Source organism: Carettochelys insculpta, chromosome 5 (assembly GCF_033958435.1).
Source record: "Carettochelys insculpta isolate YL-2023 chromosome 5, ASM3395843v1, whole genome shotgun sequence".
Lineage (NCBI taxonomy): Eukaryota > Metazoa > Chordata > Testudines > Carettochelyidae > Carettochelys > Carettochelys insculpta.
This window is the reverse complement of record NC_134141.1, coordinates 108,242,640-108,259,856: the sequence shown is the minus strand read 5'-3', so window position 1 is coordinate 108,259,856 and position 17,217 is coordinate 108,242,640. Positions and strand designations below refer to the sequence as shown.

Below are 17,217 nucleotides of genomic sequence, written 5' to 3'. Positions count from 1 at the left end.
ACCCTTATTTGGTTCAGGAAGAAGCGTTTTTCAAAAAATTTAAGAAAAAAGTTTTTTTTAAAACCCCTAAAGGAACCTCATCTACATGGCTGCTATTGCTTTTGGAACAGTCTCTTCCGGAAATGCGCTCGGGAGAGATTATGCAAATAAGGCATGAGATTTGTAAATCAGTGCTTCATTTGCATTTTCAAAATCCCTTATTTGCATTCCTCCAAGAATGGAATGTAGTATAGATGCAGACTCAAAAATTATGAGCACACTTTCCAATAACTGCAGCACCTAAAGAACCCAGCCTAGAATTAGAGGCCTGCCCCTTTTTGTTTTACTGTGAATACAAAAAAAAAAAAAAAAAAAAAAAAAAAAAAAAAAAGACTTCTCCAAAAAACAGACCCTGCACGCCGAAAGCTCAAAATGCAATTCAGATGATATGCAGGAAGGATGAGGTCCTAGCACAGACAGTCAAGTTCATAAACTAGTCCTGATAGTGGTCTCAGTAGTCACCAGGCTAACCAGTGTCAGTCAGGAGCGATTTTAAGGAAAAAAAGTCAATTTTTTTTTTGGGGGGGTAGAGATAGCCTTCCCAATTTTGGCAGTTCACCCCCAAGCAATGCAGGAATGGCAGAAAAAACAGCCAGTCAAACCCAGCAATCACTAGCAAAGGCTGAAGTGAACTGTGCAATAAAAGTATCTGATCTGAAAGGTAATGGTCATAAAGTCAGTCTTCCAGGGAAAGTCAGTGGAGGAATGCAAAGTTTGGGCAGGATGATCATATGACTGGAGAAAAACTATCCTAGTAGCAGACCTGGTATAGCTAACATTTTCAAAAAAAAAGGGTGTTAAATCCCTAATTAGGCATCTAAACATAAATTACCTGAATTTAAGACCAGCCAATTCACAAAGCTCATTGAAGTCTGAAAGCTACGGGGGTAGGATCTTTTAAAAATGGGGTAGAAGCCTTCTGCTAGTTACTTACATTTTTAAATACCATAGCATTAATAATTTAGTAGTCCTATTTTTTAGAGAAGGGGTTCTCAAACTTTATTGCACCACAACTCCTTCGGACAACAAAAATTACTACATGACCCTGGGAGCAGAGAACTGAAGATTGAGCCCTGCTACCCAAAGACCTCAATCCTAGGTGGGAGATGTACTCCAAGCCTTGCAACTCAGCTTCAGCTGAGCCACAAGGCCACAGCAAGTGTATACCAGCACTGCTGACTCCATTAAAATGGCACTTTGGAGTCCCGACCCACTGTGAGAACTGCTGCATTAGAGACAGGGTACACAATATACTTAGGTCATATCTTTCAAGTCTCATGCTCAGTTAACATGATTTGCTGATATTTTAGTATTTCAATGTTGTTTATTTCTGTAGAGTTGAAGTTAATACAACTCAAATATCTGCTTGAACTTAAACATGTGCTCAAAGGCTTTACTGAAAAAGGGATGGAATGTTGAATTAGGGCCTTATAAACCATGCCATGACAAATAGAAAGAGGATCCATGGAAGACACTTGTCTGGCTTCTTACCTTCAGATCAGAAGAGATTAGTTTTCTCAGTACGTTTTAAAGAAACTGTCAAACTTTTTTCTCAGCCTTCTAAAACAGCCAGCTGTCATCCCACAAGCACACTTCTATTTGCTTGTTTCAGTATCTAGCTCCTTTGGTTACCAATGGCCATCATATATGTCTGTTAATATCTCAGCAATCCCTTGGCATAGAGAGGTCCAAAAAACTTTTGGCTAAAGTAATTACCATAAAGGGGGTTGGTGGAGGTTGGGATTTAAGGGAGCAGGCTCCAATCCTAAATAAACTGGCATAGCTAATGTAATCAGAAGAATGCATATCTTCATCTTAGGTTTAATAATGTGTTCTCCCTGACAATAACTTGTTAATTGCACTTACCTGGCTGCCCTTGCATGTCAGGATGATCCTTCTGAAATTCTTCCTTCTTTTTATCCAGTTCTTGTTGAAAATGCTCAAACTCCTCTTGATATTTCTCCTTCTCCTTCTCTGGAATTTCTGCATCTGGGGTAGGCTTTAAAAGAATTTTGAAAAGCAAAATATTTACATATTACTAGAAATGCTCAACACTTCTCAGTTCTCTTTACAATATCTTTTATTTCCCATGGAGCTCTCTTGTCAAGATTTCTTCACATTCGGAGGCAAACATGCTTCATGCTGTAAAATCTATACATATGGGAACACATAATTCAGAGTGTCAAACTTGAAATAAGAGCCTATTCCCCCACCCCTTATTGAGATTCCTACCACTTCAATTTTTTCTACAATGTTGTGAAAAAAAAAATTCTAGTTAGAAACATCAGAACTTTCTGTGAGAAACACACATGAACAAATATTACAGTCGAAAACAAGAGCCATGTGAGATAGTAAAAAGTACATTTTAAAATTATCACTCTTAATACAGGTTGAACCTCTCTAGTCTGACACCCCAGGGACCTGACTGATGCTAAACAAGATAATTTGTCGAACTACAAGAAGAAGTCAATATTGTCTAGCAGCATTACCAACACTTCCACTGCTTACTCGGCTCTTAGATGACATGTATGGGTACATTACAGCTAAATAACACCACAGAACTCTGAGATCCAGGACTGGTGGCTATAAACAAAATTTATGGAACCACAGGAAACTTGGCCACACCCATGATAAATGGCTGTCCAGCTAATTAAAATCATGCTGGATTACAGCTGTTGCCAGACCAGAGTGTACCAACTACTGAAGAAGTTCAACCTGTATAAAATGACAAAAAACAGGCATATTTTGCTTTTAAGCTACGCAACAGAATTCAGTTCCCTTTAAAAAATCTTAAAAGGCAAGACATTTTGAATCTTTTATACCCATACATTATATTGTATAGTCTCATCTCCTTAAGATATTAGGCTTTACAGCCAGATCGTTTTGAAATACCCCAAAAAGGGGTGGTTCTATGATGATGTTTTAAATGACTCCCAGCAACAAGCTGAACACGTGCACATCTGTAAAATTAGTATGTTCTAGTGCGTAAAAGATGCTTACTGCTTCTTTCCCAGGCTCACTCAACTGGAAAGTCAGGAACGACAGTACGTCATGGTCATCTGAATAAAAAGTAAATACATCAAATTAGTTTCATAACTAGTGATGAAATATTTTTCTTAACATGTAATTCGGGAAGTTTCCGATTTACTAATATAATTTTAGCCTTTCACTGACTGTTGGGGTTTTATGGAGTATCTCCTCAGCTCTCATTTAGATTTGTAGCTCAGATGAATGGCATAATAAAGCGAGACATGTTCTCTACGGTACTTTAAAAAAAATAAAGACCAACTAAATTCCCTTCTATGCCCTGCCAACCCAATCCTTTCGACCAAAATCAAAAATACACAAACACGGAAGTACATTATGGCTTTAAAATGTTCTAATACTTGTTTGTTTTATTTGGGATGAAACTGCCAAGGTGTCAGTCCCAAACCTAAACAAACAGATGGTGCTTGTGTTTAAAAAACTTATCTTCCTTTCATATATACGGTCAAGATTTTTTTCCCCTCCCATGTGAGCTTAGTACTCATGAATGGTTTTCAGTTAATGCTGCTAGTGCAAAATTCACCCAAATACAGGGAGCGGGCAGTGGGACTGCACAGGGAACAAGGAGTAGAGGTGGCACACACAGAGCAGGTGCAGAGGGTATTGTCCTTGTCCATACAGTTAAAGGAGTATCCGCTCTAGTACCCAAATCAGCAAAAGACAAACATTGGTTTGGCAGGCAGATCATGACCACTGCTTCTATATAATGTGGTCAGAAACCATAGTAAAGGAAAACTGCAATTTTGCAGTCCATCGACTAACAACAGTAATGCCATTCTTCACATGAGCCCTGAGGCGATCATCACAAAAGGACCAATCACTCACACCTTGGCTTCTGGATTTCATAGCCACAGAAGAGGTGCAGCACAGATAACAGTCATGCAAAGCTTTTCACAAAGTCCTGCTAATTGGCAATTGGTCACCAAAGGTTCCACATAAAGCTAATGACCATGATGGCTTTGCAGCCTGGCCAAGCTGTTCAGTAGACACTAGTGAACGATCAGCAAGTGGTTTCACACAAGCCAAACAGCTACCATGGCCAGGAAAGCTAGACTCACACTTTCCACTAGTCACCATCTTTCCATACCAACCACCTTCAACATCCAGTCTTACACAGGTAGCCTCATTCTAAGTAATAACTTACTGAAGCCCTACACCTCAGAGCTCATCGACATGGACCGCCAACTTAAAAACAGTGGAAAATATTACCTGCAAGCCCTCCTGTTGCTGCAGATATTCCAAAGTACCCTTCTGATGGCAGTATCATATTTTCCACTTTAGCACAAAATTCATAGTCTTCTTTATCTGGAGTAAAGCCATTATTAATCAGTACCTAGAAAGAAAGACACCTACATTACATCTATACATTTTAATTTGATAATCATGTCCATTTAATTAGTCTAGAACTTACACTTTTTTATTTTATGCATTAGGCAAGTTAGAGAAAGGGTCAAGAAATAAGAAGTTATCTAAAATTATGAAGCATGTAGCTCAAAGTTCTAATTATAGATAATGCAGCAAATACATATTTCTTTTATAAAACTATAAAATTAGACATACAGGTTATGAAATATAGATGTTTATTATTAAAGAACATCAGTCAAAAAAAAAGCCATGAGAACTTAGTATTCCAAAGGGTGGCAGTATAAGAAAAATTAAAATAAAATTCTGATTTGAAGCTAGTTCCCCAGTACAATGATATACCACAGTTAAGGAACTTAATTAGTAATTAATGTTACCCAAAAGTCACAGCAGGGATAACTCCGTCTCATTTACTATAGTACTATAAATTCATATTAAAACAGCATGACTGGGAAAATATTTAGTTTGTATACATAATTACTGTCACAACAAAATGACCGCAAGTATTATATCATCAACTGCAATTGGTTAATGACATAGTAAAAGCCTCCTGATTAATTTTAATGATTAACCATGCCATATTTTATTACCATGTGCTCTGAAGGACTCTCGAGACACATTAAAAAAGCCACTTGCTGTTCCCAAGCCTCAGTCCAAGTATTATGGGGAAACTAAGTAGTGTCAGACAGCAATTCAATTACCCAGCATGCACAGTAGGCTGTATTACACAGGTTTTGACAAATGTAATAACTTTCTATATGCTTTAGGTGCTGTGCAAGGGGCTGGCTTCAAGGATTTGGATCTTAGATTAGAGCTGCTTCCTTCCCCAAAAACAAACTAAGTTTCTGGGCTGGGTTCACTCCATCTCAAACTTAAGATTTCCATGACTGAACTGACCTTGTCAATTCTGATCCTCCTCTTGACTGGGACTCCCTCCTTTTCACAAGCCTATAAATTTAGGCCCTCCTGTGGAACCCCCACTCATGCATCTGATGAAATGGGTCTTTGTCCACGAAAGCTTATGCTCCAAAATATCTGTCAGCCTATAAAGTGCCACAGGGCTTCTTATTGTTTTTAAAGTGTCCTGGACATTTCTTTAGATCCTAAAAACACCACATAATTGGAGCCCTGGAATGTTGAAGCAAGAATGTTGCAGGTGCATTAAAGAGTTAGCGAATGCTTGCGGAGTGCAGGTCTGCATTTTGCTTTTCTCTGATCTGTCATTCCCTTATTTTCACAAGGCCTACATTTTGCCTGCCTCACTTTTTTTTTTAAAAACCTAAGAGTTCACGAAAATGTCATACTTAAAAGACACAGAAGCTAAATGAGGCAGCGTGTTATCCCAAGACTACCAGATTACTTACAGTTAGTAATTTTTGGTAGTATGTAATCTTTGCTCGCACAGGATAGGGCTTGTTACGAAAATCTCTCTGACACGATGCCAGTGCCTGTGTGGAACCATCGCTATGAAAGAAGAGAAACGGATTACAGAACTACATCATTACTATGCACTAGCTAGAAAGAGACATGAAAATGCTATTATTTTAGTAGACAAGAGTCAAATAAAATCTTTCCAAGAACAAAAGCTCTCTGGATGTTTAAACTAAGTTTTGTATTTCCAAAAGGTTTAGGACTGAAAGCACTACAAGTGAAATTGGCACACAAAAACATGCATGGTCAAAGGCAGTACAAGCTTCCCAACGCTGCCTCTCTCATGTGCTTCAGTCTTGACCAAGGGTGACCAACCACCTACAGGAGCCTCTTGGTTCAGGCAGCTAACAAGGGTTTCAACTGTGATGTGGACAACTGTCCATCAGCAATATGAATGAGACCACCAATTCATTTTACAGTGGTGTCACAGTTGTGAACTGGTAGCTACTTGTTCAGATCTTCCACATATTCTCAGTGACTACAAGTAACCTACAGGTAGTAGTTCTCAACTTGATCAATTTATTTGAGCCTCTTATTTTCCAGTGCATGGGGTATTGTATTACTACAACATTCACCATGATATTTTTGGAGGCGTCAGCTATGACTTTAGCAGAAGCAGTGCAACAATAATTTTAAAAAGTTAGCTATTAAATGATATTGATGACCAACAAATTTTGTATAGTTCTACTAAAATTCAAACCCTTGCTACCAATGGAAGAAAACAATCTGTAGAAAAGCGCATGAAATCACCTAGAAGCAAATCAATGCAGTTGTATTATACAACACACTGACTGGCATGTGCACCCACATAGGACACAAAAAATCTGAGATTCTCTTAACCATAAAAAATGAATTTTCTTCAACCTTGTTTAAAAAGCCTCCAAATATTTCAGCAATCTACAAGTACCACATTCAAATAAAATTAACAGACTTACTTCTGATGGTCATAAAAGAGTTTTCCATTGTTGCCCACAACAACAATTGCTGGATTGTTTTTCTGAAAGAAATCATTAAGTTTTAACATTTAAAATGAAGTAATTTAAGAAATTATAAAGAAACGTAATATAATAACATTAACAGCTTCCTAAGACAATGGTAGTAATCTACAAGGTCAGTAGGCTATACAGAAAGCCAAAGTCTTAATGCTGATGCAGCTTTGGCACAAGGGGAGTTTGATGAAATAGTAATGTCAGCCAACACAAAGAACAGCACCCTGCTTTTGATCCATAAACAATCTGTTAAGCTATGGCTACACTGCACAAAGCAAACTGCATAACTAATTTCAAACACAGTGCTACCCACACGGCACCAAAAGTTCAAAATAAGCAGCTCTTTCAAAAGTTTCCACTAGTCCTTGTGCAACAAGGGGTACCAGAACTGAAATACTACGCTTGAAATAGCAGTGTTTAGCCACGGAGTTGCTATTTTGGGATATATAGTGGAGCCATAGCCTAAGTGAAAAAGCTATGGGAGTTCAGTTATGGGAACACTATTGTCATATTTACTATTTATTCTTGCAATTTGATCATTTAAAATTAAAAAACTGAAGGTATTCATTGAAAGAATATCAAATACAATGAAGACAGTGTTCAGGAGTAAAATGCACTATAAACTCATCGGAGAAATAAGTATGTCTCCCATTGGTTACACAATGATGGGAGTAGTAGGTACCATCCCACTGGTATCTTTGGAGGATGTTACAAAAAGCTACTAAGTTAGATATTTTAAATATGCAGGTTCAGATAACAAAGCATCCAACAGCTTTAAAAGAGCTGGCTACGGTTAGGGTTACTAGAGTTCATTGGATCATAAAGGTTGATTTGCAATAAGCCATGGTGTACTGGCAAAAAAAAAACAAAACAAAACTAATGTTCTCTCAAAATTTAAAAAGGTAAAAGGGATGACCTGAGCAATTACAGGCCTGTCAGTTTCACATCGATCCAGAGTAACACAATGAAGTACCTGAGACAACACTTAATCAAGAAATAATTAAATGAAGTAAGCAATGTAATTAATATCAGTTAACCTGGGTTTATGGCGAACAGGTTCTTTTAAACTAATTTTTTTCTTTTGAAGAGATTATAAATTTGGTTGATAAGATACATGATAATGGAGCAGGTAATTAAAGAAATCATCTGCAAGCACTTGGAAGGTGGCAAGGTGATAGGGAACAGCCAGCATGGATTTGTAAAGAACAAATCATGTCAAACTAATCAGATAGCTTTCTTTGACAGGATAACAAGCCTTGTGGATAGGGGAGAAGCAGTAGATGTGGTATACCTAGACTTTAGTAAAGCATTTGATACGGTCTTGCACGATTTTCTTATAAAAAAAACTAGGCAAATACAATTTAGATGAAGCTACTATAAGGTGGGTGCATAACTGGCTGGATAGCCATACGCAGAGAGTAGTTCTTAATGGTTGTCAATCCTGCTGGAAAAGTATAACAAGTGGGGTTCCGCAGGGGTCTGCGTTAGGACTGGTTCTGTTCCATAGCTTCATCAACAATTTAGACATTGACATAGAAAGTACGCTTATTAAGTTTGCAAGCTGGGAGGGGTTGCTTTGGAGGATAGGGTCATAATTCAAAAATGATCTGGATAAATTGGAGAAGTGGTCTGAGGTAAACAGGATGAAGTTTAGTAAGGACAAATGCAAAGTGCTCCACTTGGGAAGAAATAATCAGTTTCACACATACAGAATGGGGAGAGACTGTCTAGGAATGACTACAGCAGAAAGGAATCTAGGGGTTATAGTAGACCACAAGCTAAACGAATCAACAGTATGATGCTGTTGCAAAGAAAAGAAAAACCATGATTCTGGAATGCATTAACAGGTGTGTTGTGAACAAGACACGAGAAGTCATTCTTTCGATCTACTCTGCGCTGGTTAGGCCTCAGCTGGAGTATTGTGTCCAGTTCTGGGCACCGCAGTTCAAGGAAGATGTGGAAAAATTAGAGAGGGTCCAGAAAAGTGACAAGAATGATTAAAGGTCTAGAGAATGTGACCTATGAAGAAAGGCTGAAAGAACAAGGTTGATCCTCTCTAGTCTGGCACCCTTGGGACCTGCCGGTGCCAAAACAAGAGAATTTGCCAAATCACAAGAGGTCAATATTGTGTGGAAGCATTACCAAGTCTTCCACTGCTTACTGGGCTCTTTAGAAGACATTTAGGGGTAAACTGCAGCTGAATAACCTGATAGAACACTTACAGCCAGGACTGGTGGCTGTAAAAAAGCTTTATGGGATCACTGGAAACTTGGCTACATGCATGATAAGCAGTCGGCCTGCTAACTAAAACCAGGCTGAAGTTTTTTTCCCTCCTGCCCTAAACATAGCCTGGTCAAAAAGAAGTTGATTAGGAAACTGCACACATTTGTGAGCATCATTTTCTTTCTAAAATACACATGCATCTCACTGGAAAAAAAAAACAAAAACAAAAAACTGATATAAACCAGGTAATTTTTCACGAAAAGGATAAGTGTGTGTGAATACAAGATAGTTTAAAAAAAAAAAAACAAACAAAAAAAAACACCACACCCCACACACCCCAAGCCACTTTGGAACCATTATAACAAGAATCTGCTTTCAACTAACCTTTCCATCATTGTCAAAAGAGTCAAAGAAAATGCCAACACCATTCCAAGTATCAGCTGCCCCAAAAACTGGACCTTCTAAGCCTTGACCTTCTGTAAACCAGATTGCCTGTGCACAGAAATTAAATAAAGCAATAAATTAAGACTCACATGTATAAAATGATTCAATTTTCAAAACAAAATTTAAGTTCATTTACTAGTCCATCAGCTCCAATCCGGCCTCTCCCTGTCACTCGAAATGTCACCTCAACCTCCCAATATTGAAATATAGACTTGTTTTTTGTCCACACGGATCCTCTCTGGCTTTTTAAAGATGGAGTTATTCGAATCTGATCTGCACTAGGTATGGCATCTGAAAAAGAGGAAAAGAAAAAACAAATGCAACAAACATATGAAGGAACATGAAGAGCATATCCAGCAATTATAAAGCAAATACTGGATTTGCTAAGTATACCTTGCTCTATAATGTTGCAGATAGATGGTCTCTCTAACTGAAAAGCCAAAATGTTTTTGGATTACATTTTTAAGAACCTAACATTTGAACAGTTAAGGGGAAATTAAAGTAGTATTGTTTATTATCTATTTACAAAATTTTGAATTATGAAAGAAATCTCCTTATTCAAAGTTCATGTGAGATAGCAATGGATAACTTGTGGGGAAGGTTTGTCTAATGGTTAAGGAATTGGACTTCAATTCAGGAGATCAAAATTCAGTTTTCCATTATAGACTTCCTGTGAGGCCCTGGGTGAGTCTATTTTTTTCTGTAAAACATGGATAAGCCTTTTGGGGAAAAAGACCTTTGGGTTGTCTTGCTTATTCACAGTGCAATCTCTTTGGAGCAGAGACTCTTGCTACGTCCACCAGTATTTCACACAGTGGGGACGTGATCTCAGTTGGAAATTTCTGATCCTAGAGTAATACTGGTAGTTTAAATAGTTTTTCTTTGTAATTTCAAAGGAAAGAGTGGGCCATCTTAACAGATAATCTGAGTGCCCTTTATAAAATTTAATAAAGACATGCTCCCGTCACCATCTGTTAAGTGGAGTAAACCATGCAGATGCTTGCAATAAACAAACATTCCTATGAATTAACTAGATAGCCCATATTTAGCTCCGTTACAGAAATTCACTACATTTTCTATGTGATAACTAAAAATAATCCTGTATAGGCAGTAAATGCCTGTACATTTTATAGTAACATACTCATGGTTGGAGCAGCATTCTTCCTCCTGAAAATGCAGTTGTCTTTTAAAACCATCACTGCAAATGATGTAGATATTAACTAAACTGTGTACAATAAATCTAATTCCAAGACAAAGCTTCTGTTTGCTTAAAGCAGATTTTTCACACCACTAAATTTGATTTCCAGCTGGAAGGGATGCAGAGATAAAGTTTATAGACATGTTCAGCTACTGCTTCTTGGAGCAAGCCTGTCCTAGAAAGCACAAGGGGAAAGGCAATTTTTGATTAAGGCCATGTCTCCCTGCATCATAATAAAATCAGCTCAAGCAAAGGCAGTACCTATGTTGGCAGAAAAGCATTTTCTGTTGGTACAGCACTGTACGTACAAGTGCTTACGCCGGCAAAACTTAAGTTGATCAAGAGAGTGTTCCAAGTGACAAAAGTCTTGCTGACAAAAATTCTACTGTAGACATGAGTTAGTCTCAAGTGAAATGCAGGATCTGGTCCAGGAGGTGACTATAATGGAACCACTCAGTAATAGTAACCACAGCATAATTTAATGTAATATCCTTGCAAGGGGAAAAGTGACAACAGAATTTAACTGCAAAAACGTGAGTTACACAAAAATGAGGAAGCTAGTTAAACAAATTGAAAGAAAATACTAACAAATATGAAATGCCTGCAAACTGCATGGAGTCTATTTAATAACAATTGAGACTCAAAATAAACCTACACAGCAAAATTTCATTTATCTGATACTCCACTATTCGTCTCTCCATATTAATCAAATAACCAGCACATTCAGGTCCAGAAGCAAGCAATCACACCTACGGCAGGTTGTGAGGCTCCACCACTGTCTCTCTAGCATTCTCCAGATTATAGGGTCTGGCCCTGGTCCCAATCAGCTTTAACAAGATCCTACTATACAACAAACCTAACAAACGGTAAGAAGACCAAAAAAAGATGCCAATGTGGCTAGACAACCAAATAAACAGTTTAAAAAAAACACAAAAAAAACACAGGATATCTTTTAAAAAAAAATGGAGGAGTGAAAACCCTACTGAGAAAAAAAAACCCACAAAGGCTAAACTATGCCAAACCAAGCATTATAAGGCAAGCCAAGAAAGAATCTGAAGAGCCATCATCTAAGAACACAAAAACTAACAGGAAATAAACCTTTAAGTAAGCCTGAAGCAGGACACCTGTCAAGCAGACAGTGTGGTCATTAGGCAAATTGAGATGCTAAAGAAACATTCAGCAAAGACAAAGCTATTGTGACGAAGTTCCATTTAAGACTTTTCATCAGCCTGCACACCACAGAATATGGATAAGATTCCCACACTCAAATCACTCTTTTTAGGTTACAACTCTGAGGAACTGTTAATGACTAAGTGTCCACGAAGGAGGTTTTCACAACAGCAAGTAAAAACAACAACTCACCAGGCCAAATAATATTTACCCAAGTTCTGAATCAACTCAAAGTGAAATTGCAGAACTACTAAAGATATGTAAGCTAACTTCTTACTCTGACACTGTACCAGATGGCTAGAGAGTACGCAATGAATAGCTGGCTCCAGAGGCAATCCTGGCAATTGCCAGTCAAAAAGCCTGACCTGAGTACCAGTCAAGCTGGTTGAAAACCACAGAATTATCAGACACAGAAATGAACACAATTTGTCAAAGAGTCAATATGGTTTTTGGAAGCAAAATTATTCCAATTTATTAGAATTTTTGAGGACATACATCAGCTTGTGGCAAGGGTGATCCAGTGGGTACAGGGTACCTCAACTTTCTGAATGCCTTCGACAAGGCCCTGCATCAAAGTAAAGAGTCATGAAATACAGCCCTCTCACTGATCAGTAACTGGCAAAAAGGCAGAAAACAAAAGGTAGAAATAAATGGTCAGTTTTCAGACTGGAGTGTGGGTAATGTCAGTCTCCTGATGATTTCCACTGGCACCAGTTATGTTCAACATATTCATAAGTGATCTAAAAAAAAGGCATTAATAGTAACGTGGCGAAGTTTGGAGAAGCTATAAAATCACTCAAGATGGATAATTTCCAAAGCTGACTGTGAAAAGTTACAAAGGGATCTCACAAAGCTGGGAGACTGGGCAACAAAACTACAAAAGAAGTTCAATGTTGATAAGTGTAAAGTAATGCATATTGGAAAATATAATCCCAGCTATACAGATGAAATAATAGGAGCTACAATTAGATGTCACTGCATGAGAAAGATTTGAGGCATCCTGGACAGCACAATGAAAAACACTGAATCAATAAGCAGCAGCAATCAAAAAAGCTAACAATGTTAGGAACTATTAGGAAAATGGTAAATAGCAAAACAAAATATTCTAACACCATTGTAGAAATCCCCAGTACACCCAGACACTGAAACTACCTACTATTCAGATTGCATTGTTTAAAAAAAGAAATATTAGAATTGGAAAGATGTAGAAAAGGACAATGAAAATGACAGAGAGATGGAACAGTTTCCATGCAAAGAGATTAAGACTAGGAATTTTTAGTTTAGAAGAGACTACTTAGGGAACAAAGTATATAAAATCATGAAAGATATGAAGAAAATCAGTAAGGAAGTGTCATTTCCCCCCCCTCCCCACACACACACACAATACAAAAACAGGTGGTCATCTGATGAAATGAATAGGGAGCAGATTTAAAACAAAACAAAATGAAACAGATCATCAGACAAGCACAGACAACCTGTCGAACTTGTTACCACAGGATGTTGTGAAAGTCAAACGTAGAACTGAGTTCACAAAAGAAGTAAATAAGTTCAAGGGAAGATAGGTGAATGAACAGCTATTAGCCAAGATAATCAAGGACACAATTACATGCTCTGGATGCCTGTGAACCTCCAACTACCAAAAGCTGGAGCTATGTAACAGGACAGATCATTTGAAAATGTCCTGATCCATTCATTCCTTCTGAAGCATCTGGTATCAGCTAACGTCAGAGACAAGATTCTGGTCTAAGTGGATCATTCGTCTGACCCGGCTAGATGGATCTCTGGTCTGCCATACTTACGTAAAGCACCTGCCACTCATTTCAAGTGCTTTGGTACCAAGCCGAGAACAGTTAGTACAAAGAGCATTTTTGTGATAATATTAAGCTGGAAAGGGCTTCATATCATGTAATAGGTAAGCCTGTTTGACAATGAAGTAATTATACTAAAAAACAAAATAAAAAGTGCAGACTGAAGCACAGTAATTTGGAAGGAAGTGCATGGATTTTAATAAGCAAGCAACAATTTCATTTATTTTTAACCCATATGAAAGTCATATCTTTACTATTTCAATATTCATTATGTTCAGGTAGCACTGCCCATTAAAAAAAATTGCAGAGTATTTTGAATGTAAACAAGACCTCTTAACATTGCCCTCGCATTAATGTTGTCCTGATTTTACAACTATCAGAAGAGACGTTAAGTGACTTGTTCAAATCCATACAAGAGACCAAAACCAACTCAAAACTCTCACTCCTGATCTGCAGCTAGAGTTAAATATATATGTTTTACCTTGTGTGACAAATACAGGAAATATGAGTTTTATCAAGTACTTATTTATTCTTAGTTTGATTATCAGGCTTGGCACTGACTGACTGCATAACCTTGAGCAAATCACTTCCAAATAAATGGCTGAAGAACCTGAACAGGTAGCTTTGTTTTCACCACACCTTTTAAGAGTCAATCTGCTTATTTTGGTAGTCTAATTATAGCTATGCAGTTTTGGCTTTGACTTCTCTAGGTCACAGTTGTTATGAAAGATTCTACTTGCCTGTCTATGGGTGTGTCTACACTTGCATCCCTCTTTCAAAAGAGGTATGCAAATGAGGTACAAGTTTGCACACACATCACCTCATTTGCATATTCTGATTTCAAAAGAGCTTCTTTCGAAAGAAGAAAGCCAGCGTAGACAGTTCTTTCGAAAGTAAACCACACCTTCAAAAGAATCCTTCTTCCCATTAAATAAAGGGAAGAAGGATTCTTTCGAAGATGGGTTTCATTTCAAAAGAGCACCATCTACACTGGCTTTCTTCTTTCAAAATAGCATACGCAAATGATACAAATATGCAAATGTACACCTCATTTGCATACCTCTTTTGAAAGAGGAATGCAACTGTAGAGGCACCCTAAAAGGTGCACTGTGAGGCTTAATTCATTACCAATACGCTATTTGGAGACAATGTAGAGATAATCCAACAGCACCAAGTTTCTTTTACACAGTACAGGTGAGGAAAGCATGTGCCAATGACAGGACAGTTGAAGTCACCAGCTACTATCTTGAACTTGTGTATTGAGGGCCTAATTTGTTTATTGCCATACCGGCCAGATACTATATTGTCACTGAACTAGTCCTAATGATTTGACTTCATGTGTGGCAGTCTCTCTCCCATTGTTTTAGCGCAACTTGACATTCCTCCCTGCCACAAACACTACCTTATTTACCAGAGCAAGGAGACAGGTGAGGTAACAGGTTTTACTGGCCCAACTTCTTCTGGTGAAAGAAAGTTCTGAGCCACCAGAGCTTTTCTTCAGATCTGGGAAATATATTGCAATCATCATAGTACAGTTATGAATTTAAGCTCCTTCAAAATGTGTTAATGGCATGGAGTGCACCAACCAGATATGTACAACCAAGCAACAGGGCTGCCACCACTGACAGGAGAGGTTTCCCGCTCCCATCAAGGGCAGCAGCCGAGAGTGAGGCTCTCAGGTGCTGCCCCTAACAGGAGTGGCAAAACTGATGACAGCACCAGCACTGGCGAGTTTCCCTGGCCTACAAGCCAGGCTGCTACCTCCACTGGTTGGTGCCCTGGTCAGTTTCCTGGATCCCTCCAGTTACACAGGAAATTTGACTTATGCAGAGGTTGCAAGAATGCAACTCCCACATAGGTTGAAGGATCTATTGTACAGTAAACAGTCTGTTCCACCAAACATTTAAATGTGATTCTCTGAGTACTTTCCCCATATCCAAAGATCCACTTATCACCTGAAAGCTTGTCTTTCATCAAGTTAGGCAAAAAAACCCACAATTACCTCAACCATATTGCCTTGCTAATATCCAGAGACTAACAGGGGTACAACTACACTACCAACCCAGTTCTGGTGACATAGATCTGGAGTGCCAACACAGTGATGCGAAACTATTTGTTAAATAGTCACCCTGTATTCCTCATCCACTTTCAGGGGGACCCCCAAAACCAACTGTGCTACCAGTCATAGCACTGGATTGGGGGGGCTAATATCATTTGAAGGGCTTATTATACAAACCTCCCCAGGTGCTGCACCTGTTGTTGAAAGCAAGGAGCCTTTCAGGTGGTGAATAATTCTTGACTGTAGAGCACAAAGGTCCTGGTGTGTTCCCGTGTGTTAGCTCCACACTCACGGGGCCAATCAAAAGAATCATGCACATAGACCCAGATAGACCCAGGTATCCCCCTCCCCCAACAGGGGCTACGCCAAGGGAGCTGGGTGCCTCCCAGGGCCACAGGAACCAGTACTAGGGGGTGCCAGGGAGCCAGGTACCCCTCCCCCAGCCGGAGGGAGTGGAACTGAGGAGGACGGAACTAATGAGACAGAGGCGCCCCAGCGGAGGGAGCCGGCCCGGGAAGGGGCCTGGCGTCCGTCACCCCTCCCCCCAGCAGGTACTTACTGCCCGTGTGGACCCAGAACGGCACCGACCCGTCCGCCTGCACCAGGTGCGGCCCCTTGAAGCTGTACTTGTACTCGAAGCGACGGTGCGGCTGGGCGACAGCCCCGCTCACTGCCCCCAGGCTGCTGGCCCCCGCGGGGGGAAACAGGCGCCAACCCAGGCAAAACAACGCGGCCCACAGCACGTTCCCGCCGGCCAGGCAGCCCCACTGCATGGACACCGCCATCTTGGGCTCTGCCACGGGGAGCCACGCACGGCCAACAGGGCGCTGCCTGATTGGCTGCGGAGGCAGGAGGCGGAGACAGCCGCTCGGCCAAAGGCCGAACATCGCGTGGCTCCATATCAGCGCGGCGCGGGGGCGGGGTTATAGACGGCGCGGGGGCGGGGCCTCTCCGTCTATAACCCCGCCCCCGCCCCCCACCGCTCTTCTGCCGTTCCTTTGTGCCACTCGCTCCCGTCTCCGCGGGGCTTTTCTCGCGCTCCGTGTTCCCTCCCCACCTCCTCCCCCGCACTGCCGGGGACAGAGAGGAGCGGCCTGTCAGAAAGCGAGGGGGCGGGATCCTCGGGAGGGGCGGAGTCACAGAAGCGGCGGTGGGGGGGGCCCTGTTGTGTTACGTGCAGTGAGCTGTCCAGCATCTCACACAGTGATCAACAATGCCGGGCGAGGGGGACTGGGTTCCTTACTCAGCTCCGTGGCAAACACCCCCTGGGAAAGCCTGTCAGGGTTTCATTAGCGATTCAGAGAAGACGGGGAAACCTGTCGGGCTTTGGGAATCACTGGGGCGGTCAGTGAGGCTTGCTTTGTGCTGGCCCCCGTCCTGTGGCTGTAGAGGGCTGTGTGGGAACCCACTGACCCACCCCGGCCTTTGCCAGCCTTGTAAGTGGTATCT

At 40.2% G+C, this 17,217-nt stretch overlaps 1 protein-coding gene across 1 annotated transcript in view; it reads right to left on the bottom strand.

Moving 5' to 3' along the window:
* LMAN1 (lectin, mannose binding 1) overlaps positions 1-16,586 on the bottom strand; it is a 30,236-nt gene extending 13,650 nt beyond the window's left edge. Inside the window, exons 1-8 of the mRNA XM_074995712.1 lie at positions 16,328-16,586; positions 9,670-9,824; positions 9,474-9,581; positions 6,813-6,874; positions 5,811-5,910; positions 4,294-4,417; positions 3,040-3,098; positions 1,906-2,038 (exon numbers count right to left, since the gene is read on the bottom strand). Coding sequence (XP_074851813.1) covers positions 1,906-2,038; positions 3,040-3,098; positions 4,294-4,417; positions 5,811-5,910; positions 6,813-6,874; positions 9,474-9,581; positions 9,670-9,824; positions 16,328-16,553 — 967 coding nt within the window. The 5' untranslated portion in view covers positions 16,554-16,586. The remainder of the gene's footprint in view (positions 1-1,905; positions 2,039-3,039; positions 3,099-4,293; positions 4,418-5,810; positions 5,911-6,812; positions 6,875-9,473; positions 9,582-9,669; positions 9,825-16,327) is intronic.
* Positions 16,587-17,217: the final 631 nt, after the last annotated feature.